The 25,764-nt window shown below is 48.7% G+C and overlaps 2 protein-coding genes across 3 annotated transcripts in view; one reads left to right on the top strand and one right to left on the bottom strand.

Annotated features, from left to right (window-relative positions):
- Window positions 1-12,932, top strand: part of Mpp3 (membrane palmitoylated protein 3) — a 28,638-nt gene extending 15,706 nt beyond the window's left edge. Inside the window, exons 11-19 of the mRNA XM_032913032.1 lie at window positions 897-961; window positions 2,445-2,465; window positions 2,983-3,024; window positions 4,027-4,191; window positions 4,274-4,354; window positions 7,027-7,120; window positions 7,367-7,475; window positions 10,292-10,414; window positions 11,854-12,932. Coding sequence (XP_032768923.1) covers window positions 897-961; window positions 2,445-2,465; window positions 2,983-3,024; window positions 4,027-4,191; window positions 4,274-4,354; window positions 7,027-7,120; window positions 7,367-7,475; window positions 10,292-10,414; window positions 11,854-12,030 — 877 coding nt within the window. The 3' untranslated portion in view covers window positions 12,031-12,932. The remainder of the gene's footprint in view (window positions 1-896; window positions 962-2,444; window positions 2,466-2,982; window positions 3,025-4,026; window positions 4,192-4,273; window positions 4,355-7,026; window positions 7,121-7,366; window positions 7,476-10,291; window positions 10,415-11,853) is intronic.
- A 6,785-nt stretch (window positions 12,933-19,717) lies between these two features.
- Cfap97d1 (CFAP97 domain containing 1) lies at window positions 19,718-24,874 on the bottom strand. Of its 2 annotated transcripts, XM_032914514.1 has the most exons (6): window positions 24,699-24,874; window positions 23,928-23,998; window positions 23,543-23,661; window positions 21,052-21,175; window positions 20,485-20,541; window positions 19,718-19,859 (listed from the first exon to the last, which is right to left on the bottom strand). In XM_032914514.1, exons 1-5 carry the CDS (start codon window positions 24,820-24,822, stop codon window positions 20,485-20,487), a joined length of 495 nt encoding a protein of 164 aa, XP_032770405.1. In that variant the 5' UTR covers window positions 24,823-24,874; the 3' UTR covers window positions 19,718-19,859. The 2 variants fall into 2 exon arrangements, with proteins under 2 accessions (XP_032770405.1, XP_032770406.1); XM_032914515.1 differs by lacking the exon at window positions 21,052-21,175 and having other exon boundaries at window positions 19,823-19,859; window positions 24,699-24,822.
- Window positions 24,875-25,764: the final 890 nt, after the last annotated feature.

Genomic DNA, 25,764 nt, shown 5'->3' with positions numbered 1-25,764 from the left:
ATTGGAGGGAGCGATCCCTTACCTATTTTTGCCTCTGTTTGTTTTTGGTTCGGTTTGGATTTTTATTTTCTGCACGTGTGTATGTATTACCTGCATGGTTGGGTGTGCCTGCGTGGAGGCCAGGGTTAACATTCCGTGCAGGATCTCTCACTATTTTGGTTGGCCTTGATGGCCAGTGAGCCCCAGCGTGATCGGCCTGTGTCCACCTCCCCAGAACTGGAATGCACCACAGCACCCAGTGGTTGGTTTGTTGTTTGTAAAAGGTTGGTGCTGAGGGTCAAACTCCGTTCCTCATGCTTTCACAGCAAGCATTTTACCAGCCAGGCTGTCTCCCCAGACTCTTGTCCATATTTGAGATGCAGAATCTAGATGCTACAAGAGCCCCCGGGGTGATGGTTGAACTAGGGAGACCTGGGGGACAGCCTGTCTGATGACCATATTGGGTACTGCTGGGGAAGGCCACACCCTACAATGACTATGTGTGGCAGATGTTACATCATGGTCACATCTGGTGGATAGCCCTTCCTGAGAGTCCTGATGGTTTCCATTTTCCTCAGAGATAGAGAGGCAGGATAAGGGAGCTGCCTCAGGAGTCAGCCATGGTAGTGTAACTAGCAAGGATGACTAGGGGAACCAGCCATTGTTCCATTGTGAGGCCGTCTTGACAAGCCTTTTCAAGGCAGGGGACTTGTTATCTCTTTCTCCTTATAAGCTGGTCAGCTCTGAATGTGTCCCCTTCCCTACCCAGAACTCGCTATGTAGCAGCAGGAAGTCCTCGGCTTTGTTGAGGTGTGTACCCAGCCGTGGATTCAGGCCTTGATTTCCGCTAGTTTCTAGAAGGCTCCCTTCAGCCAGTTCTCTGATGCAGCTGATGACGTCCATTTGTGTCTGTGCAGGAGGCTGAGCTACCGGAGAACCACGGGCACCATACCAAGCCCCCAGAACCTCAGAAAGCCCCTCTGTGAGTAGACTGGGGTTGGGGAGAGGGGAAAGAAGCTTACGTTGAGTTGGCGGGAGGGGCATCAGAGATTCTGACTGGCCTGTAGACCTCCAAAAGAAGGAGAAGGCGGGAGGAAGCAGAGTGGGGGATGGGAGGGGAAACGTCTAGACCCTAGAGAGGAAACGTCTCCACTGGGATCTGTGGAGGGCAGGGTAACACTGCATCAACCTGGTTTGCAAACCTCTGTGGATGCCTGTGTCTAGAAGATGATGCTCAACTCTTGTTAGCTTCCCAAGGGACACTTCGAACTTGAATATTGAAATATGCTGACATGGGATGGGAGCCAGGGGTGTCCATGCATGGCTTTATGCATTCTAAGATAGCTAAGGTGGACCCCAGCATAAGATTGGAAAACCTCTTAAACCACTATGATTTTTTTTTAACTTTTTTTTTGTAACTCACTGTGTGGTTCTCAAATAGAGTTTATCTCAATGTCCTTCCAATGCATGTACCCTCCCCAAACCCTCAAATCTCTGGGCCACAGATTGGACAACCCTCTGTCCAGCGTGGCTCAGAGAAGCCGAAAGGTTGGTCCTCGCACCTCTCCGGCATCTTTGGGAGGTTCCAACTGAGAGGACACTCGTTAGACTTGAATTTGAAATCGACACCACTTGCTTTCTAGGGCATCCCGTGTAGTATTTAAAAGCTTGTTAAGGAATCCTTTGCTGAAACAGAGTTAGGTGGGTAGCCGGCGTTTATCTGATGTCCGTCTCTGTACGGTGCCTGGCCTTAAAAGCCGGTTTTGCCTACTGCCTTGCCTTCTATTTGAATTTTTAAAAAATTAGTGTTTGGTAGTAGCAGGACCAGTCCCAGGGCCTCATACGCACAAGGTGCTCCAGGCTGAGATATAACTTCCCTCTTGCCTCGGGTCGCCATAGCCCTGTGAAGTGGATAGGCTGGCATCCCCATTCCCCACATGGAAACATGGAGGCTCGTGTGTGAACTTCCTCGCTGGCTTTTAGAGGTCTTGTGAACAGGTCTCAGATTCGAGTCCCTCACGAAAGGGGCTCTTCCAGAATCTACCCTCTGTTGCTGCTGCTGCTGCTGGCTCTTACCTGAGTGGGGGGCCTGCTCAGGCACCTAGATTTTCCAAGAAGGTCTTAACCCCTAGGAAAGGGGGAAACGTGTGGGACCGATCTCTCCACTCCATCGGCCATTACCAACGGCCGTGTTTCCAGGCCTGCTGTTCACCGGAGGAGGCCATTTCTACTGACCATGCGCTAGCTCTCCCTGGCTGCTAATGAGCCGCACACAGGAAGACTAATTAGAACAGAGCTGGGGGTTTAATCACGCACTGCCGCTCCGATCATGGGCTTGTTGGAGCAGGGGAACAGGACAGATGGAGATCTCCTCAGGATGCTGAGGCTGTAGCTGCCTCTCAGCCGCAGGGGTTCCTGCCTCCCTGCACTAACGCTGTCCCATCTGTCTTTTATGCAAACTGCAGATGATCAGCCTTGTGACAAAGGTAGGCCTGGTGTTTGTCCCCTGTGCACATGAGTGATGCCCCTTTTCTGGGGAGCGTCTGGGGCTGAGGGGCTGGTTTTCCTCCCACACCTGGGTGTCCGTGCCCACATGTGTGAGGTGGGAATGGGCTTCAAAGCCTTAGGGCCCCTCCCTGGGTGTCTGGCATTAAGGGAAGATACTGGGACCCCAGGGCTAGGTAAGAGTCAAGAAACAGAAAGACAGAGCTGAGGGTTGAGGCCTTCCATCTTTTTCCTGTGTCCCATCTGGAACCCAGAAAGACTGGGAGGGGGCTTCCTGGTCCAGAATCTCCACCAAGGGCTGGAAAAGTGGATGGGGTCTATGCATGGAGAATGGAGCAAAACAGAAGTTCCGACCCCATGGCAGTCAAGAGATTGAATTCGTTAGAGCTTCCCGGGATCATCCTCCCAGAGGGCTCGCCTGGTTACCTAGTGGGCCGGGGCCCTTCAGGCTTGAGATGTGTCCAACATGATTCACCCCTCTTTCTCTTTGGTTTCCAGAGACCTGTGACTGTGATGGGTACTTCAAAGGACACTATGTGGGTGAGTAGCGGTCTCTCCGGTATGGCATCTGTCCCAGCCCATGCACAGGCCAGGGCTCCAGAACCTGAGATTCACGCCCCAGGAATCCGTCAAGGGTTACAGAGCTCTGGCGGGGGTGGGGCGGGGAGGTTGTTCCTCTCCTTGCAGCCAGCCAGCCAGCAGAAGGCTGTGTCCAACACAGACTCAGGCCTAGGCCCCACCCAGCTGCAGAGCTGGAGAGAGACCAGCACTGTGTTGACACTAATTTTATCCTCGTCATCTTAATCGGAGTTTATGCAGTGTGCACCTCACCAGTTCACGCTGGTGGGTTTTTGTCCCCCACGCCCCCATCATAGAAGACAGGCACGGGTCTCCCAGTGTTTATTTAGATGTGATTTCAGACTCACAGAATCAGAGAACTCCTGGATGCTCTCCACGAGACTTGGGGACACCGTTGCTTTCTCATTTCCTTTTCTGCCGCCTGTCACATGGGAGTTGATGTACACATCCTGTCCCTTTATCCCTAAATGCCTCGGTCTGTATTTCCTAAGGACAAGGACATCCTGTGACACAACTTCAGGGTTGCAATCAAATCCTGGACATTTCCTTTGCATACAAGTCTATTGTCTTACATGGGGTTATTAAAATGTCACCAGTTGGCCCAATAATGTCCTTCAGGGGCATTTCCCCTGGTCTGGGATCCTGTATCAAACCATCCACTTGTACATTGAGCTCCCATTTTACAGATAAGCAAATTGAGGCTCAGAGAGATGAAGAGACTTAACCTAAAATCAGTCACATGTCAAGGAAAATAGTGACCTTGAACCCCAGGCTTTGGATGTGGGGGTTGCTCTTTCTTTATGTCAGCATGTTTCCCAAATTCGCCATCCAGGGCAGGAGGCTGGGCAGCCAGGCACCCAGCCCTACCTCCATGCCCAGCTAACTAGAAGAAGGTCTTTATTGGGGGATCCCAGGACCAATGCAAACTTGTCCTTTCACCTCCTCCCACCCCACCCCCACCAGCTGGCCTTCGGAGAAGCTTCCGACTGGGCTGCAGAGAGAGGCTGACTGGCTCCCAGGAAGCAAAGGTCCCTGTGGGAGCTGAGTCTCAGGTGCTGCTGACCTACGAGGAAGTGGCCAGGTACCAACACCAGCCTGGGGAGCGGCCCCGCCTGGTGGTTCTCATTGGTAGGTGACATCCTGAGTTTCTAGGTGGTCTGGCTTCCTCGGGAGTTCAGTAGGGACTGAGTCAACCTGCCCTTTGTTTCAGGGTCTCTGGGAGCCCACCTGCACGAGCTGAAGCAAAGGGTGGTGGCTGAGGACCCCCAGCATTTTGGTGTTGCTGTTCCACGTAAGAGGGCTTGAGGGTGTGTGTGTGTGTGTGTGTGTGTGTGTGTGTGTGTGTGTGTGTGTGTGTGTGTGTGTGTAGGTATACTCGCGCATGCTGTGCCCATGCCCCCATGAGTGTTTCCCCACAGACTGGATTCTTCATGCTCATCATGCTCTTTTGGGTGTGAGAGTCCACCAGACATTGTCTGTTTTATGCATATGGTGGGTCCTAAGAATGATGGGAAGAGACTCATTCTTAGTGGCCCACAAAGACGCTCTGAGATGGCTAGGTCACAGCCTGCCTGGTGTCTGGCTGGGGAGGGAGATGAGTCCAGAGCACACTGAGGCTGGATAGGAGCACGCTGATCACAGAAACTGCAGAGCCAGTGACGGGAGACATTGTCAGGTACTCTGCCGAGATGGGAGGTGTTGCTGTAGCCGGATGCTGGCTTGGCTAGGCAGCTTGGCACAGTCCTTGGGCTTCTAATCCCCAAGGTTCCTGGGATGCCAAGAACCAGGTACTAAGCTCTTGTATGTCGAAACTTGGCTGCCCCTACTAGTACCCCAGAGAAGTGGTACTGTCACCACCCCACACTGAGGAGGGGGACCTCAAGGCTCAGAGAAGGTAAGTAACTAGCCTAGCATCACACAGTGGAAAAAAGGGGTGGAGCTAGGCTTGGAGCCCAGGCAGCTGACCCCAGGTCATTCCTTAGCAGAGGGCAACATGGCCGCTTACCCTGCTCACCCCACACACACCCAACTCTGTCCTGTCTCTCACTGTGTGCCTTTCTTCATTCTCTGGCCCTTAGTGACAAAGTGTATATGTCTGGTGGCCACAGAGAGGCAACCGCTGTAGAGCAGAATTATCTTTCTAGAAAGTTCTGGGGAAGGGCAGCTACAAAGCCTTTCTTAGACCACATTGTACTTCCTGGATCCCCAGGCCAAGAGCCTAGCCCGTAGCTGTCAGACATCTTCTAGCGCCTAGTCTGAAGAGACTTGCCGGAGGTGGTGGGGCTGTGGAGGCCACTCTGGAAGCAGCTCTGAGGGCTTTTGGAGGCCCCAGTGTTTAGGTCTCAGGTAGAGGAAGCAGGATGTCAGGAATTACTCACGCACACTTCTGTCTCTGAGTGAGAAGCCTATACTCAGAATTCAAGCCTGCCTGTTCCCAGGGACCTACAGCAAGGAGAAGTCAGGGAAGGCTTCCCAGAGGCAGTGACTTTATGTTGAGGCGTGAATAGAAGTCTTCCAGGAAAAGAAAGGAAGCGTTTGCTATACACGGAGCAACATGTGACAGGGGTTGAAGGTGTGACCCAGGGTAGCTGTGCTAAGGACTGGGTCCCTTAATTAAGCTGCAGTAGAGGTTGGACAAATCAGGAAGCTCCCGTGGGCTCATGAGGATGTTTAACATCAAATCACTGGAGAAATAAAAAGTCTGAAGCCAATGACATGGAAAAGGGCTCTTAGCAGCTCTTTGGGGGATTGGCCGGATGCCGCATGGAAACAGAGTATCCTAGGGGCGGTCTGACGGCTGTAGACATCTCTTCAGAGTTCCCGTGCTTTTTGGAAAAAGTTACATGTTGCTCTCATGCAGTGAAAACCTGATTGGCCCAGACAGGCATCAGGGTTCCACTGTGGACATCAGTAGGGACGCTGCATTTTAGAAGCGTGTCCGAGAGCTGATGCTGCTGAAACCCATCTGCGCAGTATGGGCCACCTGTCTGCCTGGCTTCTCTTCTCAATACGAGGACTAACTGCACAAGGAATGGTCAGCCCAGGCCTGAGAGGTGGCTCAGCTGGGAGAGCAATCGCAGAGAAGCACAGCACCTGGGTCTCGTTCCCAGAGTTCACATAAAAAAAGCAAGCAAGTTAGATGACCTTTGCCCTTTGCTCTAGAGCTAGAGAGGCGGAGAAAGGCTGGTCCTCCCTGGCACCCAAACACCAGCAGAATTGGTGAATTCCAGGCCAAGTGAGAGACCCTGGAAGGCAGCTGGGGGATGACATTTAAGGTTGACCTCTGCCCTCCAAGTATGTAAGCATGGACGCGCCTCTGCATTTGTGGGAGCGTGCACACATGTGTGCGCTCACACATACACAGCTTAAAGCAGGGTCTAATGTACGTGTACCCCTTTGCACTCAGATGAGAAAATCCAAACGAAAAGCGGGAACTAGAGACCTTTCAGTGTCTTTTTCAAAGCCCCAGCATCAAGGCCGCCCAGCGGAGCAGCAAGAAGCCCGTGCTTGACCCAGAACCATGAGCTTGTCCCTGCCGCTGGATGGCTGGGGTTTTGGGTGCAAACCATGCCTGGGCCTTGGGTTCCCCAGATTCCAAATAGTATTCTTTGGGGTCTAGGGCTGAGGCTCAGTTTTCAGAGAGCTTGACTAGCATGCCTGAAGCCCTGGGTTCAGTCCCCTACACCGCATCAACCAAACATGATGGGGGCACGCCTGTAACCCTAGCACTTGGGAGGTAGAGGCAGGAGAAGCAGGAGTTCAAGGCTGTCCTCAGCTACATAGAGAGTTCAAGGCCTGACTGGGTTGTTTGAGATCTTGTCTTTAAAAGGGTTGGAGGGGGCTTTTCTTGCTTGTATCAGAGTTGTACAATGAATGGAAGTGCTGACTGGTGCATAGATGCTCCGGGGCAAGGGCACGGGCTTGACGCTCTTCTTGGCCCAATAATCCTTCTCTCTTTAAAAGACACCACCAGGCCCCGGAAGAGCCACGAGAGAGAAGGGGTCGAGTATCATTTTGTCTCCAAGCAAGCATTTGAGGCCGACATCCAGCACAACAAGTGCGTTGCTTCAGGAGCCAGTGGACCCTCTGCTAACTGAGTGTCTCTGTGCTTGTTCAACATTGTATCCATATCTGTGCTAGTATTGTACCAATACTTGACCCCATGGGTCACGGGCGAGCTTCTGGGAAGGACAGGGGAAGGAGGAAGTGGGAGAGAGGTCATATTGGGACGTGCCCTTTTCTGATTCTTGTGACGTTGGGGCTTCTCAGAAACAGAAGTTCTTCCTCTTTGATGGTGTTGTAGGTTCCTGGAGCATGGAGAACATAAGGAGAATCTCTACGGGACCAGCCTGGAGGCCATTCAGGCTGTTATGGCCAAAAACAAAGTTTGTTTGGTGGATGTAGAACCAGAAGTAAGTTCCTGGATCGTCTGGGCATGCGAGTCTATGGAGCCCTGGGGGTTGGGCGGAGGGGTGGTCATTCTATAGAACGTGAGCTCCATCTAAGGACGTTTTAGCTCAGAGCACTGATGGTAAGCATGCTTGGTCCTCTCCTTGAGAACTGGATGAAACCTTTATAGCCCCAAACATGCCCTGCTATTCTCACATGCAGGATTGATTTGAGAGAGCCCAGAGACCCTTTGAGAGCCAGGACAGTAACCCCTAGATGAGCCAAATCATACGATAGATTGGCAATCCAGGAATGGTGGCATATATAGTCGCAGTGGGGTGGGGCTAGGTTATGGGGACAGCTTAGTGGTCCAGAGTGCTGGCTGTTCTTCCAGAGGACCTGAGTTCCATTCCTAGAACCTAAGTCAAGTGGCTCATGACAACCTGCAACTCCAGTTCCAGGGGATTTGTCGCCCTCTTCTGGACACTCTAGTCACTGCACTCAAATATGCACATCCACACACAGGCACACACATAGATGCAATTTTTTAAAAAGTCTCTGGCGCTATCTGGCCAATTGTATCAGGACAGAAAATTATTAGTGTGTATATCCAGATAAGGCTGTCGTTGCTCTCCTTCCTCGTCAGTCTCCTGCCTCTACAACTGGAACAAATTGGGGAGCAGCTCGACTTGCGCAGAGCTTCAAAGCTCGTCCCGGTTCCCCACGGCTGGCATTCTGCCGGCTCCTCAGGGGTCTGGTCACCATCTTAACCTTGTCTTTCAGAAAAAGTTCCCATGCTTTGAACGCAACACCAGGATTTTTTTTTCTCCCTACTACAGCAGCAGAGCTTTGATACGAGGGTATAAGCTGTGAGCTTTCTTTTACCTGAATCGGCTTGAAACACATTTCCAGAAGCACGTTTTGCCTAGAAGCGAACACCTTGCTTATTTGGACTCTCTGAGAGTTGGTAGTTGGAAGTCACAGTCTAGGGGCTGGAGAGATGGCCCAGTAGCTAAGCGCACACTGCTCTTGCAGAAGGCCAGAGCGCAGTTCCCAGCTTCCACACTGGGTCGCTCACAGCTGCCTTTAGTTCCAGCTCCAGGGGATCCGTCACCCTGGTTTGGCCTCTAAAGGTGCCTATAATTTTGTGCAAGTTCAAGTGTGTACACGCACACACACACACACACACACACACACGCGCACATACACATACACATACACTCACACAGCACACACGTACACACACACACACACACGCACATACACACACATACACACACACACACACACACACACATAACACATACACACACACACACACACACACATACACACGCACACACACACACATACACACACACACATACACATACACACACACATACACACACACATACACATACACACATACACACACATACACACACATGTACACACGTACACACACACACACACACACACACGCACAGTAAAATAGATCGCTTTTCTCCTAAAGCACTTGCTGAGTCTACAGAGAACCTAGCTTCACTTGCCAGCACTACATGGAGGCTCACTCACCGTCTGTAACTCCAGTTCTAGGGGATCCAACACCATCTAGGGCCTCCGAGGACACGAGGCTTGCACAGGCCAAACCTTTATCCATAAAAAATATAATTTTTTTTTTTTTTTTTTTGGTTCTTTTTTTTTTTGAGCTGGGGACCGAACCCAGGGCCTTGCGCTTCCTAGGTAAGCGCTCTACCGCTGAGCTAAATCCCCAGCCCCAAAATATAATCTTTTAAAACAGTCAAAATCTAAATTTCAAAGACTTTTTAAAAATCCTTGTTTTATTGCTTTTACATGTGTGAGTGTTTTGCCCGCCTATGTTTGTGCACTGTTTGTATACAGTGCCTGTGGAGGCCAGAAGAGGGCATGGAGCCCCTGGGACTGGATTGATAGGCAGTTGTGAGCCAGCATGGGGTTCTGGGAAATTGAAACTGGGTTCTCTGGAAGAGCAGCCAATGCTCTTAAAAGCTGAGTTATCTCTGCAGCACCGCCAAGAGGCTGATTGATTGATTGATTGATTTTCAAGATAGCGTTTCTCTGTGCAGCCCTGGCTGTCTTGGAACTTGCTTTGTAGACCAAATTGGCCTTGAACTCAGAGATCTGTCTCTGTCTCCCAAGTGCAGAGATCAAAGGCTCGCGCCACCACACCATCCCCTCAAAGGTTTTTTTTTTTTTAAATAAAAAAAGGTGACTTCATTGATTTTTTTTTGTATGTTCGTGCAAATAATGCATAGAAATTCGATACCAGTGTTTACACGTAGAGACTTTACACTACACAGACACTCTGTTAGCAGTGAGGTTTGCATGTGAGAAAGAGAAAAACCTATGTGTTTCCAGTGACCCCGCGGGTCATCGCTTCATTTACTTTGCAGACCTTTGCGTCTTTGAATATCAGAACAGCCCAGCCATACAGAGCGTGGGCAGACTGATGGAGGATGACTAAGATACGTGCACGCTGAGCTTCTGTGCCCTTGGCTCAGCGGTGGGCACACAGATATAAAAGAGACCAAGGAGGAGGTTAATGGAGTTGGAGAGTCTGAGCTCGGAGAGACTCTGAGTTGAAGCTCTGGACTTTTCCTTTCTCTTCAAGTAACCTGCCTGGTCCGGAGGAGTTCAGTGTCCAAGGAAGGATGGGGGAATTCAGCTAGTTTTGCCCAGTGGAAGTCCGTTGTCTCGGGACTGATGTTACCAGGACTGTTGCCATTGAGGGTGGGAGCCTAGGAGTACTGAACTTTCAGAATGTATCTGTTGTGATAACAGGTTTCACAATGCACATAACCTTCTGGAACTTTTTTAGGCACTAAGACACCTGAGGACCCCCGAGTTTAAGCCCTATGTTATATTTGTGAAGCCTGCAATTCAAGAGAAAAGGAAGACGCCGCCGGTGTCCCCAGACTCTGAGGACCCAGCAACTCCACTTGTAAGTTCAAAGTTGGTTGCTTCTCCTTCGAAGAAGCTGCACTTTGCTGACTATAGGTACTCCAAGGAAGAGGCATAGAGGCCATTGCTTCTGCATAAGGCCATTTTTTCCCTTCCTTTTACAAGACTAAGAAAAGAGGCTCACGTGGGACCATGCCTTTTGATCCAGGCAAGGTGGTTTTGCTTGGACTCACCACCCTCATGTTAATATCCTTCCTAAAAGGGAACTGAAGGTTGTCAGAGGCCCCCTATGTGAGTGGGACAGAACACGCCCAGCTGTAGAATTATTTCTGAGTCAAGCCCAAGTGTTGCACGTGTGTGTGTGTAAGTGCGTGTGTTTGCAGACTGTGTGTGCAGGGTATGTGTTTGCATGTACACATATGTGAGGGTAGTAGTCAGAGGCCAGCTTTGGGTGTCTTTCACCGGGAGTGTGCATGTGTGGGTACATGCCTGGGTACGTATGTGCTTGCATGCGTGCATGGGCGCACGCATGCATGGGCGCATGCATAGGTATGTGTGTGCATGTGTAGGCCCGAGGTTGAAGTTAGATGTTTTCCTCTATCGATTCTCTTTGCCCTACTTTTGAAGCAGGGCCTCTCACTGAAACTTGGGCTTGCCATTTTGGCTAGAGTGGCTGGCCAGCAAACCTCTGGGATTCACCTTCACCGATCTCTGCCCTACACTACTCTGCCCCCATGCTGGAGCTGTAAATGAACACCCACTTAGCTTAAATGTGACTGCAGGGGATCTGACCCTGGGTTCTTTTTTTTTTTTTTTCTTTTTTTTTTCCAGAGCTGGGGACCGAACCCAGGGCCTTGCGCTTGCTAGGCAAGTGCTCTACCGCTGAGCTAAATCCCCAACCCCCTGACCCTGGGTTCTTAACCCTTGCAGGGCAGACACTTTGACCTAATGAACCATCTTCTTAGCCCTTCTTTGTGATGTTAAGAGCTGATTCCAAGGCCTTACCACTCATCAGTACATCTCCCTGCCCCCACTTTTTTTTCTTTTTTTTTTTTTTTTTTTTTTTTCATAGACCAGGCTGGATTTACTTTTGTAGCCCAGGCTATCCTGGAACTCATATCCTCCAGCCTTTGCCTCCCAAGCACTGGGATTACTGGCATGCACCACCACACCCAGCTTCATATCTCTTCAGAAATACTCTGGGCCAGGAATATAATGCTGGCATAGACACACAGATACAACCAGACATCCTGAAACCGTGGCTCTCAGTTCCTAGCGCCCCAGTGACTATTTTGTGAGTTAATGATTGCGTGTACTGCCGTTGATTTCCTTCCGTGTGACATGCTGCTACTGCACTCTACTCTCGTGTTCACGGTTAAGGTTAGCCAGGGGACACAGGCAACCGCCTGGCACATTAAACAACGGTGGGTTCTGACGGGGGAGCGTCCCCCAGGCCACACACTGCCTCTCTCCTTGCAGGATGAACAGCAGCAAGAGATGGCCGCCTCTGCTGCCTTCATTGATCAGCACTACGGACACCTGATAGACACCGTGCTCGTACGGCAGGACCTGCAGAGTGTCTGCAGCCAGCTCCGAGCTGTCATAGAGTCGCTGAGCAAGGACACTTACTGGGTACCCATCAGCTGGGTGAGGTAACTTCACCCCATAGCATCCAGTCTGGAGGGACCTTGAAGACCAGATAGTCCAGCCTCCCTCGTGTACCGTCAAGGAATCTCAAGTGCAGAGAGGACCAGGATTTCCCACAGACCGTCGTCATCGAGCGTTAGTGGGAAGCCTCGCCCGGTGGTGTTGGATTTCCGTCTGTCCCTTGCACTGCGGCCCTTCACGGGTGGAGCTGAAAGGGGCAGTCACAGGATAGCGTGTCATTCGTTCAAGTCTCGCAGGCACGTTGACCTTGATTCTTTGTACCAAAGCTACGTAGCCACTGTCTTTTCGGGGGTGGTGGTGGTGAATTTGTATAGCGGTTTACAGCGATGTTTCAGCTTTATAAATATGACACTTCGCTGGCCCAGCATTTTGGAAACTGTTTTACGCAACTGATCTTCCGTGCTCCTGAAGACCTCCTTTTGGCTTGCAGCCCTGCAATGTTTGTGTTGTTTGGTTTATTTTGTTTTGTTTGGGGGAGGGGAGGTAGTGCTTGCCTGGTGGTAGAGAAATTAGTTCCCTGCCTTTTCACTCGGTGCGCATACGTGATGTTTTTTTTTTTTTTTCCTGCAAGACAGAGGCACACTTCACGGTCCACATGGCTCACTAGGCCGGTCTACAAAGCAGCAGTGCCTTTGGGGACTCTTGAGGAATGTCAGGCTGCCTGTCCCCTTTCTGAAACCCTCCCCCCACCCCCTCCCCCATGCTCCTGAAAGTGAGTCCTCGATGTGACTGACTTGTCCTTTGCTTTCAGCTGTCTCTTAGCTGCCTTGGTTCCAGACCGTCTCTATTTTCAAATCGGGGCTCCTGTTGTGCTGGGTTGTGGGGAGTCAGATGACTCCCATCTGTCAAAGCTCTGTCTAAGCCACAATAAATCAGTCCTGTCAAAAGTATGCAGACTCGAAGTGTGGGTTGCTGTGTTGTCTCTGACCAGAAGCAGTTTGCCCAGGGATTGTGACACAGGTCAGAGCTGTTCGGAGAATTTTGCCTCTGATGAGTCACCAGTGAATGTAATTTTTTTTTTTCTGTGCTGGATGGGATGTGGAGGTGGTTTTGTACATTATTTTCATAAATAACACCCAGGTGATGACGAAGCAAGCTTATTGCCATCTTACAATTGTGGAAAGAGAGAGAGAGAGAGAGAGAGAGAGAGAGAGAGAGAGAGAGAGAGAGAGAGCCAGAAACTTTAAAGCATGTGACCAAGTTTATAGAGAACTGAAAAGGAGCAGAAGGCCGTGAGGTGTGTCTGCAGGTAAAAGTGCCTGGCGTGCAAGCCTGAGGACATGAGTTCAAATCCCCAGAGCCCACGTAAAAGCCTCTTTTGTAGTATGTTCAGCACTTCAACCAGGAGGTGGAAAGACAAGAGGGGTCCCTAGAAACTTTTCAACTGCTTAGTCTACACTTACATATGTGTACACGTACATTGTGCATTTACATGCCTGCCCAATGCATAACGGTACACCTGTGTATATTTGAGCCTCACGTGAGATTTTTCTCACACGAGATGTCTCTAACCACTACACTATGCTGCCTCATGCTTTTGTGGTTACTTAATGGGGGCTCCCTAATGAAACACTGACTTGTGAGGAAGTACATTCAGTGTGCGGTGTGCTTACAACTTCTGGACCGGAAGATATCCCTGAAACAGGCCAGGCTGACAGTGAAGCACCAGGCAGGCCATCTACAAAATTCAGCTCGGTTCCTTGCACAAGAACTCTTACAACTCTTGGGCCCAGCATCACCCATGTGACTGGACCAGGCTCTCCTTTGTTAGGACTTTCCTGCAAAGGGGTGTGTCCTAACTGGACTAAGGGGCGGGTCCCAACGGGGCAAAGGGGCGGGTCCTAACTGGACAAAGGGGCGGATCCCACGGGACTTTTATCGACTGAAACTGTTTCCCGGAAATCCAGTACGGAGGCAGCTGCCTCATGAAAGGTGAATGGAAAACCAGGGGCTTGAATCCACTCCTAGGCAGGGAAAGTTTAGGAAGAAGGACCTCATTCTTGGCTCTCTCACAGCGTGGTGGAGACCTTACCCAATTGTAGGAAGTCTGATGTGGGTGATTTGTCCTCCGGTGTTGGGTACAAGCGACCTTTTTTTTTTAAAAAAAATGCACGTCATACTAGTCATTTTCTGCGTACTCCATATTTTTAGCCAATTACCAGATGAGGGGGTAACTGGGTGTGGATTATAGGTATTGAAGTACCTTCCCTTCTCCCAGGACAAGGTATGTTCACAGCTGTTAGGAGATCTGTGGGAGTAGAGAGGATGGGGCTCCCTGGGGCAGGTGTCATCTGGACAGCGAGGTTTTGCTGTTTATACAAAACAGAGAGTTATTACACGATGTATCTGTTTGCAAATATATATTGGTGGAGTGTGTGTGAATGCATATATAAGTAACAGGCAGGGACTGGAGAGATGGCTCAGTGGTTAAGAGCACTGACTGCTCTTCCAGAGGTCCTGAGTTCAAATCCCAGCAACCACAGGGTGGCTCACAACCATCTGTAATGGGATCTGATGCCCTCTTCTGGTGTGTCTGAAGACAGCGACAGTGTACTTATATATAATAAATACATCTTTTTAAAAAAAGAAGTCTAACAGGCATTGTGTGTTCCGAGCCCCCAGCAAAGAGCTCGTCAAAAGTTCATCAGGCTGGACCTGCACACGCGTATACATGGCTGCTGCCCATCCTGTTCCTGTGCACTCACAGATTACAGAACTCTCTGCCGTTGCCTCTTTCAACAGACTTCTCAGTATGGATGTATGCTGTCCTTCTCCAGTGATTAGTAACTTTCCCTACTCTCTAGCCCTCTCCTTGCTGATCCGAGTTATAACCACTTGCCCATCAGAGCTCAGATGGGTTCGATCTCAGCCTGCAGTGCTTCTGCTATTGTATATCACCAATGCTTTACATGTGTGCAGCTAAACCATGTAATCAAGTATTACACGGGCTCTCTGTGCCACCAGCCACAGAATCCGGCATCCCAGCAATGATGAACTTTTTAGTTTGCTTTTTTAAAAATGGGATTATTTTTTACAACGTGTAGCTTAGTCTTCTTGTGGGATTCCTAACAATGGGAACAGAGGCTGTCTCTGACTCTTTTGCAGGCTTTTGGGACCATATTCCTGATATTGAGTTACCCTGTCAACCTTAATATGAAGGGAGGTGCCTAGTCTTACCGAAACTTGATAGACCATAATTTGGTTGATACCTATAGGAGGCTGACTCTTTTCTGAGTAGAAATGGAGGCGGAGTGGATGGGGGTGGACAGAGGGGAGGAGGGAGGCAGGGGAAACTGCAGTTGGGATGTAAAACAACAACAACAATAACAACAATAGATTGTTTTTATTGTGTATGGGTGCTTTGCTTGCACACGCATCTCAGTGCCTTGAGGTTGCTGGGGATTGAATCTGAGTCTCTGGAAGAACAGTCTGGTATCTTAACTACTGAGCTATTCCCTCCAGCTCCTGCTTTTCTGTTTTGAGACAGAACTCACTGCATAACCTAGGCTGGCCTCACCCAAACTGGCCTTGAACTCATGATCCTCTGGCCTCTGCTTCCCAAATACTGGGATTACAGTCACCACAGTGATAGCTCTCGACATAGTTAATAGTTACAAACTTCAGCATACATATATAGTCCATTTTGGCATCAAACAGTTAAAAGCCAATCAGCTGCATCTGTTTGGTAGACCGTTCCACTTCTTACCCTATTTCCCTGTCCTTTGAATATAGTCTCTAACCATTGCTGCCTTCAGTAGGCCAGTGGTTCTAGAACAAGGTGGTAGGAGTCATTTTCAGTTTTTCTTCCTCCTCTAAATACAATTAAACACCTTGCATAAAGGGAGTCTAAGAGCTGCGGAAGGTAACTAGGAACAGGCCAGGGTCTCCAGCAATATGGTGGGGGGTCCCCTGCATTTCCCTGTCTCCTATAGGCTCCCGTAGAGCCTGGGATTAGGAGAGGCCTCCCACTGAACCAACCTCAGGCCAAGACAGTAAACAAACAAGAGCAAGAAAGTGCTTGCTTCCTCAGGTAAAGAACCCTATTAGAGTTTCTGAGTTCACTTCACACAGGAACAAGTTATTTGTTCCAGTTCATTGGCAGCAGTGACAACAGTCCTGTTCCCCGCTGCCTTCCACCCAGTGACTCAGAGACACAAGCCAAGCAGTGTCTGCTTGCTCCTCAGCAGAAGGTGGCCTAATCCCACTAAGGCAGTCCATAGAAGCCCTTCCCAACCCATCAGAAGACATCTTTGCGATCTGAGTAAGAGCCCCAGAGAAGGAAACAAAATGAACAGCATTGCAAAGCTGTTGCCTTGGAATGCAAAGCAGCAAGAGAAAACAAGACCCTGGGCACTGTGCCTCAGCAGGACTATTACCAAGACAGAAGGTTGGCGTTGGATCCTGAATTATTCAGCACAACAGCCCAGATGTTCAAAATGCAGTCCTATCAGCCACTCATACCCCAAACCAGGAAAGCCACATCCTAAACGAGGAAAAACAGTCAACTTGCAGTTATGCCAACACAACACACACGTGGACATCAAAAGTTAGTCCTCCCCAAACAAAAGAAAAAAAAAGGAAAATCTGAGCAGTGACATAGACCTAAAAGAGATTCGACTGGAAGTTATGGAAGCAGGGAATTGAGATGGCTCAGTGGGTAAAGACACTTGGCTCTGGATGGAGCCCGGTACCCTCAGTATGATCCTTGGAACCCAGGTAAACTTGTTAGGAGAGGAACTCACTCCACAAAGATGTCCTCTGACCTCCACACTCTTGCATTAGTACATGCCCCAAACTGTCCACAGACATACAGATACACAGATGAGCACACACTAAGTGTAATTTTCCTTTAAATTATGGAAGTGAAAAAAAATACCAAGCAAAATTTAAAACATGGATGAGCTCAAAAGTATCACGGAGAGGATTAAAGGTCATATCAGGGCTGGGGGTGGAGCTCAGTTGGTAGGGTGTTTCCCAGCATGCATGAGGTCTGGGTTTGACCTGCATCATCACATGAACTGGACATGGGGACTCAACCTGTAATCTCAGAACTTGTACGGTGGAAACAGGATGATAAGGAAATTAACTCAATATAGAATCCAAGGTCAGCCTAGGGAGGGAGAAGAGTGCTAATATGTATAGTATATTTATAGTCCTGGCAGGAGAGGACAAAGGTCACGGTAATATTGAGAGAAATAATGCCCCTCCCCCCAACCCTGCTGCTGCCCCAGTCGGGAGAAAGACAGCCTATGGTTCAAGAAATGGATCGAATTTCAAATATAATAGGAGATCCTTACACACATCCTTTTTATTCTCTTAGAAACTTGAGAATAAGGGGGGAAAATACCAACCTTAAAAACAGCAAAAAATAACCAGGAAGGAAAGTAACTCAAATTCTATTTTTGCCTTGGGAGGAGGTGGCAAGCACGTCAAACGCCGAGGACAAAGGACTATTAATGCTGAAGCCTGCGTTCTGTAAGACTATCTTAGGAGTGAGGGGGATGGACGGTGTTCTCAGAGGAGGGAAATAGAATCGTGGAGACCTGCCCCAAAGGCAGCTCTAAACAAGGAAAAGAACAGGAGTGGGACTTCTTGGAGAGATGCGCCAGCAAACGGAACTGACTCTCACCTCTTCCGCTCCTTTGACTGCACCGGAGGGGCAAAACAAAGATGACCCCCATCCTATGCCCTGCTTGATATTTGCGGAGGAGCCACTTCTGTTTTTCAAAAGGAGGTAGGAGGAGCTAAGAAGATGGCCTGGTGGCTAATGCACTTGCCATGCAAACTTGGGAGTCCTGAGTTCGAATCCCCAGAGCCCAAATAAAGTTGGCACATAACTTGTGTCTGTACTTCCTGCCTGCTGATGGGCAGAGACAGGAAACTCCCCAGACTCTGGAGGGTGGGTAATCTGGTGTACACAAGAGCTAACAACATAGAGACCACATCTCAAACAAGGCAGAATGTACAAATGACACCTGGGGTTGTTCTCTGGCCCCCACGCATGTGATTCAAAAAGTAGAGAGAATGAAAGACGTCCGTAGGACATGGATTTTTAAACAGTAGTGGCTATGATAACATCAAATAAGGCAGACTTCAGAGCAAGGCAATTACTAGAGACAAATAGGGGACATTGAAATAGGGGACGAATCAAAATACCAAGAAGATACGGTGAGCTTAAAGGAGTATGCACCCAAGGACGGAGCTTCAATATCTGAAACAATGAGGCAAAACACTTTTTTTAAAAGATTTATTTATTATATATAACTGTAGCTGTCTTCAGACACACCAGAAGAGGGCATCGGATCCCATTACAAATGGTTGTGAGCCACCATGTGGTTGCTGGGTATCGAACTCAGGACCTCTGGAAGAGCAGTTAGCGCGCTTAACCACTGAACCATCTCTCCAGCCTGAAGCAAAACTTAAATAGAGCTACAGGCAGTTGAGAGTTCATTTTTCAGCATTCACCCAGGGTGGCTCACAACTTATAAATCCAGATCTGGGAGATCTGACACTCTTCTGGTCTCTGTGGGCACCTGCACATGCACGCACACACAGAGACACACACAGAGACACAGACAGACAGACAGAACACATACACACAACACACACACACACACACACATATGAATAAACCTTTACATTGACACCCCACTTTAAGTGACTGATAGCACAAAATTCAATGTTCTTGCCTTGATAACCATACCCTGGATCATAAGGCGACCTTAAGAAGCTTAAGAGAATTAAAGTTGTAGGATATGTTCTCTGGGTTTAGTGCAATCAAACTAACGATCAGTTAACATCAAAACCAAAGGAAAACTTCCAAATGTTTGAAACTGTGCCTTACAACTCAGACAGGCCACGGAAGTCTGTGTGTGTGTGTGTGTGTGTGTGTGTGTGTGTGTGTGTGTGTGTGTGTGTGTGTAGGGGGGATGGGCTCTCTTAAGTGTTGGAAAATAATAGGCACTCCAGGGAAGAGAAAGAATCATGGATTTTTCTAGCCAGAGGGCATAAGCATGAAAGCTAATGGGAGAGGGGCCTGAGAATAGTGAAGTTGGTAGAGCGCTTGCCTAGCAGGCATGAAGCCCTGGGTTTGATACCCAGAACAGTTATAAATCCAGCATGGCGGCTCATACCTACAACCCCAGTGCTAGGTGAAGGGAGAGGACCATGAAGGTAAGATTACCCCCAGCTGGTTAGCAAATTCAAGGCCATATGTAAATACAAATTAGGAGCTGCGATGACTCAGTAAAACACTTACAGCACAAGCTGAGGACCCAAGTTTGGATCGCTGGGCGCCCACATAAAAGCCAGGTGTGGGGGTGGCACCGAGGCAGGCAGATCCCAGGAGCTCAATGGCCCAACGGCCTAGCTCTCAATCAGTGAGCTCTGGGTTCAGTGAGGGGCCCCGTCTCAAGAGCAAGTGTTTGAAGGAGACACTGAGTGTCAAACTGGGCCTCCGTACCCATGTGCACACACACATAAGTGCACCCACATACAAGTGCACCCACATGTGCACACACAAGGGCACATACAAGCACAGACACAAATGCACACACATGTGCACAATACAAATGCACATGCAAGTGCACACACACATGTGCACACACACAAATGCATATCCTCTCAGGAATACACAGGTGAATGCACAGAATAAAAATAAAAGACTTGTCATGTCCTTCCATTTGCCTGCCCTGTTTTTGTGCCAAGCTTTATTGTAACATCCTAAGACAGAGAATGCAGCCATTCCACGGTGTCTTAAGATCCTGAGAGCCAACAAATTTTAGGGTCTTCTCGGTGTCTTTTCCATGGTAAGTAACCTTATGTTCAGAGGAAGGGAGCAGGAGGGAGGGGGAGGAGGAAGAGGAGGTGAGGGAAGATATCAACAGTGGCACTGTTCTTTGGAGAGCCTGGGTATCCACTTTATCCTTCCTTCCTTGAAGGCCTAGCACCACGTTACTAATCATGTCTGATAACGTAAGATGCTCAAATGGCAGTGCCTTTTACTAAGAACTTAGCTGTAAAGCTTGGGCTTCTTCTTCCTTTTTTTTTTTTTTTTTTAAATTTAAAGCACCTTAAAAGCTATTATTACAGGGCAAGCTCATGTGACACAGCACACATGTGAAGGTCAGAGTGGGTTCTTTCCCCCCACCTTGACACGGGCTCTGGAGATCAAACTCAGGCCCTTAGGCTCCTGCCTTTACCTGCCGAACCATTGGACCTCCCCTATTAATGTCTTATTGGCAAAGACAATTCCCCTTCGACTCCCACAAGGGCTCAAAGCTGGTGACAAAAGACACGATTTCCAGGAGGGTCAAAGAGCTCTGAGCTCCCTGAACAGATCTTCATTCCTTCCCCCCGTGTGGTCCTTCTTAGCCACAAATGGAATTGTGAGGGCTTTGGTAGTAACTAGAATAGAAATATACCATAAGAAAAATGACATACCTATTCCTCTTGGAAGAGAAGATATCGTGTTGTGTTTCTGATATATCGCCTTGAATTCTTGAAAGGAAAAAATCAGAAAGGCTTGTCAACGTGATGCGCTGGTCTGAGAGTTGGGATTCTAAACCCCTAGAATGTCTTAGAAAAGGTAGGGAGAGGAGACCTCTAAAACAGCGCTCATGGCTCCCCGCAACTTTACTGCCTTGCTTCTGGGTTTGAGTCCAAGGAGTCATCCTCCTGCCTCAGCCTCTCCACCAACTCTCCCTTTTTCACATTTGAAGAATTGTTCCTAAATGGGGCTGATCAACCACATACAAGGTCACATTGCCCTCCCCCAAATTTGGGGCAGGGTGCTGCCCCATGTTTTTCTGAAACTGAACTCAGTAGCTTTATCACCAAGATGTCTTGGGCCGTTCCACAGTTTGCGTCTGTGAGCTATGCTTGCTATGCGGGCGTCTCTCCGAGTGACTGTTGCATTTCACACGACTTTGTTGCTTAAGGGTGAGCCTCTGTGCTGAGCATAGACTAACGTCAGGTACACCTGGGACTTTGACAAGAGGGACCACATGCCTGCCAATCCATCTCTGATGCCCTGCGGTCATAGTGGGGTTTGCGATCACTCAACCTCCTTAGGATGCCCTGGTTTTCCATGGTGATTTTTACTAGCTCCCGATTCCTTGATTCTCTGTTTAAGCTGAAAAACACAAAACCAGGGCAGGGAGAGGCGCATGGTGAAGAAGATGTCTCGTAACCACATGGTGGCTCTCATCTGTAATGAAATCGGATGCCCTCTTCTGGTGTGTCTAAAGACAGCTACAGTGTGTGTGTGTGTATATATGTGTGTGTGTGTGTGTGTGTATACACACACACACACACATATATACACAAATATATATATATATTAAATCTTTAAAAAAAAGAAGAATATGTCTCCTGGATGGGATGAAGGTTTGGAACCGTGCACTCTAGAAAGCACATGAAGCGGGAACAGGCTTTCATCAGTAGCCTTCAGCCCCACTGCCTGCTACAAGTCTACTTCCTTGGTACGGGATAGAGCTTAGGTGTTAGTGTTCAGCTCAGACTACACTCCACCTCGAAATGACTCCATATTGCAGAAGACAGCTTTCATCCCGTGCCTTGCCCTGAGAGGCTCCACTCCACAAGCAGCTTTTGACTCTATTTTGAGGATAGAGGATGAGGCTGTACCTGGGTGGATAGATGAACAACACCATCTGTCCAGTGCCACCCACACGTCACAGACAGCTAATCTATTTATTCTGGGGAGTAAAGAGTCCTATATATTTGTAAGGGTGAATTGGAGTTGTCGGGGCATAGGGACACATTAAAACCATATGAAAGGGCTGGAGAGATGGCTCAGCGGTTAAGGGCACTGGCTGCTCTTCCAGAGGTTCTGAGTTCAATTCCCAGCAACCACATGGTGGCTCACAACCCTCTGTAATGTAATCTGGTGTCCTCTTCTGGCCTGCAGGTATACATAATTAAATAAGTCTCTTTTTAAAATGGGGGGGAAACTAGGCTCAGAAGCTGGGCATTGGCACACACACCTTTGATCCCAGCAAAGGGATCAAAGGGCAGAGAAAGTCAGGCAAAATCTCTGTGAGTTTGAGGCCTCCTGGTCTACAGAGTGAACTCCTGGGCAACCAGGGCTACACTATCATGAAGCAAACTAGAAACGAAAAACAAAACACACAAAAGAAATAAACTAAACTAAAACGACAACAAATCAGACGAGGAAAGAGTGGAACTCTCTCACCTGGACCACAGAAAGACGTTGACACCTTGTATTGGAAAGCTGATAGTCCCAATTATGTCACCTGACCAGATATCTGAATCAAGGGACAGACCAAGAAAAACTCCTGACTGTCCCAGGGCCATCAGGACACCTCAGTCCCCTCTGTTGATTCTTGAATTGCCATCTGCCTTGTCCTGTTCGCCCATCCAGACCTCACATCCCTCCAGTCCATACATGTGTTTATTTAGACCAGGCCTTGGAAAGTTAGACTCAACTGTATACAGCTCAGGCTGACCCTGCTACCTGATTCTTCTGTGCACAGCCCCAGCAACCTCTCCAGTAAGACCTTCTTCTGGGTTCCCTTATGAAAACAGAGACTCTGGTCTGTCATCTCCCAGCTTTGTGAATGACCTTCTTCTTTAAGTTCCTGTAACCATTCTGTAACCTACACAAGCATCAGCACAGAGAGACATATTTCCTGCCTGCTGTGTAAGAGCAACTACAATAAGAATAAAAGCACCCATGTTTATCTCAAACAGACAAAAACAAACAACCAGAGTGTAAGTATTTGGCAAATTGTCACCAACAGAAGCTGAGGACTGTGAGTTTAGTGTTTATGCGATTAAGTCCCAACATTGTGGAAAGACACAAACATGTTCATCTATGTTTCCGACACAACACTCATGACTTCAGAGTGTTATAAGCATTCCCTCGAGGATTATAATGTGAACTAGGATTGGACACTTGGTTTTACAGGAGCAGGGACGGCTCCCAGTGAATAAGGTGCTCCTTCTGCCATGAGGTTCCAGTGGAAAGAGGACTGTCTCTGCAGAAAGCAAGTAGCCCCCCCACACCAAGGCCACCCCTAAATCCACTGGTCTTTCCCTCCGTCGCTAGACTCCCTAGCCCCCAGACTGAGAAACTGCTGCTCACCGCTTTGCACTTGAACCAACAGTACTCGTGGGCATTTGGCCAAGGCATGCAAGCATGTGCTTGGACAAACTCTGAAGGGAGCTGGGGAGTCTCTAAAAGGACAGTGAAGTTGGGGATTTGTGGTTCCTGTTTGGAAAGCTGTCAATCTTCATGGCGTGGTCTCTTGCTTCTCTCCAAAATCACATCCTTTGAGTATTCTTATCTCAATTAAATCCAAAGGGAAGATTGAGGTCTCTGAGAATCAAGTGCAGAAAAGGGGGAGGGAGAGAGGAGGCAAGGGGGAGGGAAGGGAAAGGAAAGGAGAAGGTGGAGGGGAGGGAGATGGGAGGGGAAAGGGAGGGGAAGAGGAATGGGGAGAGGCAGAGAGAACACTACCTTCTTGAAAGATACTCATTCCAGCAGTCCACCTTGGCAGGGCCTCGATAGGCGTTCGCAATTTTCTGACATAATTGTTTATTTTCATATTCAATTTTGTCGATTCTCTTTTGTTCACCCTGGCAAGAAACCCCAACGTGGTGACATCACTCCCGTGCTGCCTCCATACAGTGGCACGCAACACCTTCTTCCGGGACTTTGAGGAAAAGGGGGCACATTGAGAGGCCTGGTGGAGTCCAGGTAGAGTTTAAGGAAATGGAGCGGCTATGGGGGAGGAATGTTAATGAATCTTTAGGTCAGTGGGTATTCAGAAGGCTCTGGAGAAATGAGTCTCTTAAGGACAAAGATAAAGTCAACAAACCACAGCCATGGGTGGCAAAAATACCTGGAGTTTGCTCAGTTTTAAAATATAATGTGTGTGCGCCATTGGAGGTTTGGTATCCACGGCAGGCTTCACTAGAGGACAGAAAACATTGTTACACTGTAGGATCCTAGCACACTTTAGAAACCCACCAGACCTGACCCCAACCACCGAATATCCTGCTTTTGAGTTTTGACAGAGATCCAGTCTAGCAACTTCAATTAGATGTCATTTTTCCCTCCTGGGACCTCTGGAGAACTCCAACCGGGAAGACAGAGTAGTGAGGGGCTAACGATCTATAATGAAGGGCAGGGAATTTAGTCAATAGTGCCAGTCGAGCACACCAGAGAGCCTGAGTTTGATCCCCAGCCCTGCCTAAAACAAGTGGTGATGTGTAGGCCTGTAATCCACCACCTCAGAGGTGGTAGCCGGAGGACTGAATCCTTGATTCTCAGCCAGCTCCTGCCCTCCTTTGGGAGTACGTGAGCCCCTCTCTCAAAAATCCATAAAGACAAATTTCCTTTCAAGCCAATGAAATAACATCTCTTCCCACCCCACTTCCTAACATTTCTAGACTCTATTGGGCACAGAGCTCCCTTTTTTTTTTTTTTAAACTTTGGCTCTAAAGAGTTTAAAACATTGAATTCTTTCTAGCACACGGATGCTCAGGCAGAAGACTTGCCACTGGCCATGGTGTCCCACATCACCCCAAAGCTAGGGCTAGTGTAGTTTCTTGTCACTGCCGTCTTTGATGGAACCTTTCTAGAATTCCAAACGGTGATGATGGCCGCTTACCTATTTGAACTCTATTTTTGTGCAATATGTAGTGGCCAAAGTCCAGTTTCTTCCTGAAGTTTGTGCTTTGCCTGTGATTAGAGACTATTACGGGATAGGCCAGATAATCCAGGGAATTGTTCATCTTCTAGTCTAACTTCAAAAGTGAGACACCTTGGCTTCTCTGTGAGGCACTTAGCTCTCCCCGTGGTAAGGTGTCATAGTTAGTCAGTTATGACATCAGGGACAAGTCTCAGTGGAGGAAAAGGAGAAGAGCATGCCTGGCTATCTCTGGGCACCTCCTAAAAGTTTTCATTTTAAGTCAAGGTAAAATTTATATATGGCGATGGGGTGTGGAACAACCCAGTGTTTATATGCCCTGTGTTACGATGATCCGATAAGTAAGGTAAGTGGCGCTTCCCTTCTCCCCTGAAGCTTTTACAGTTCTGTGCTAAGGCTTTGGAGCTCTCCACGTGCCTGGAAAGTAGATGTTTTTTCCAAGGCTGGAGGAGAAAGGAAAAGGCATGGTGTGGAAGCCTCTGCTGAGCACAGGCAGAGGCACAAGAAGGGAGGAAATCCAGCCCTCATTCTGCCCTTTGAGCTAGGAGCTAAGAAAGTCACAGTTCCCTGTAAGGTTTCCCTGAAGAGCGGAGACTCGAAAGCTGAGTTACTGTAACCCAGAGAGACGCCACACGCTCGCAATACCAGCACTTGGGAAACAGAAGCAGGAGGATGGAGTTCCAAGTTATCCTTGGTTATAGAGAACATTCAAAGCCAGACTGGGGTCCATGAGAGAGACCCGCCCTCAAAAAAAAGAAAGTATGAAATAAAACAAATGCACAAAGAAAACAAATCTTAATAGGAGACAGAATGTGGAGTCCTGCTCTTTGGAGACTGTATTTGTCCCTTTGGAGTTAGGGACCGGGCCATTTTCCCTGGCCAGTGGAGAGAGGCTTTAAGTGAAGTGAGATACAGTGGACACTGCACTCAGTGGAAACTCGGGAGAGGATCAGTACTGACACCATGTGGCTCACAGTGGGATAGCAGCTGCTCCAGGAAGGATTTACCTCCACACTAGCCCGGAGCC

This window comes from Rattus rattus, chromosome 9 (assembly GCF_011064425.1).
Source record: "Rattus rattus isolate New Zealand chromosome 9, Rrattus_CSIRO_v1, whole genome shotgun sequence".
NCBI lineage: Eukaryota > Metazoa > Chordata > Mammalia > Rodentia > Muridae > Rattus > Rattus rattus.
This window is presented reverse-complemented; position numbering and strand designations above follow the sequence as displayed.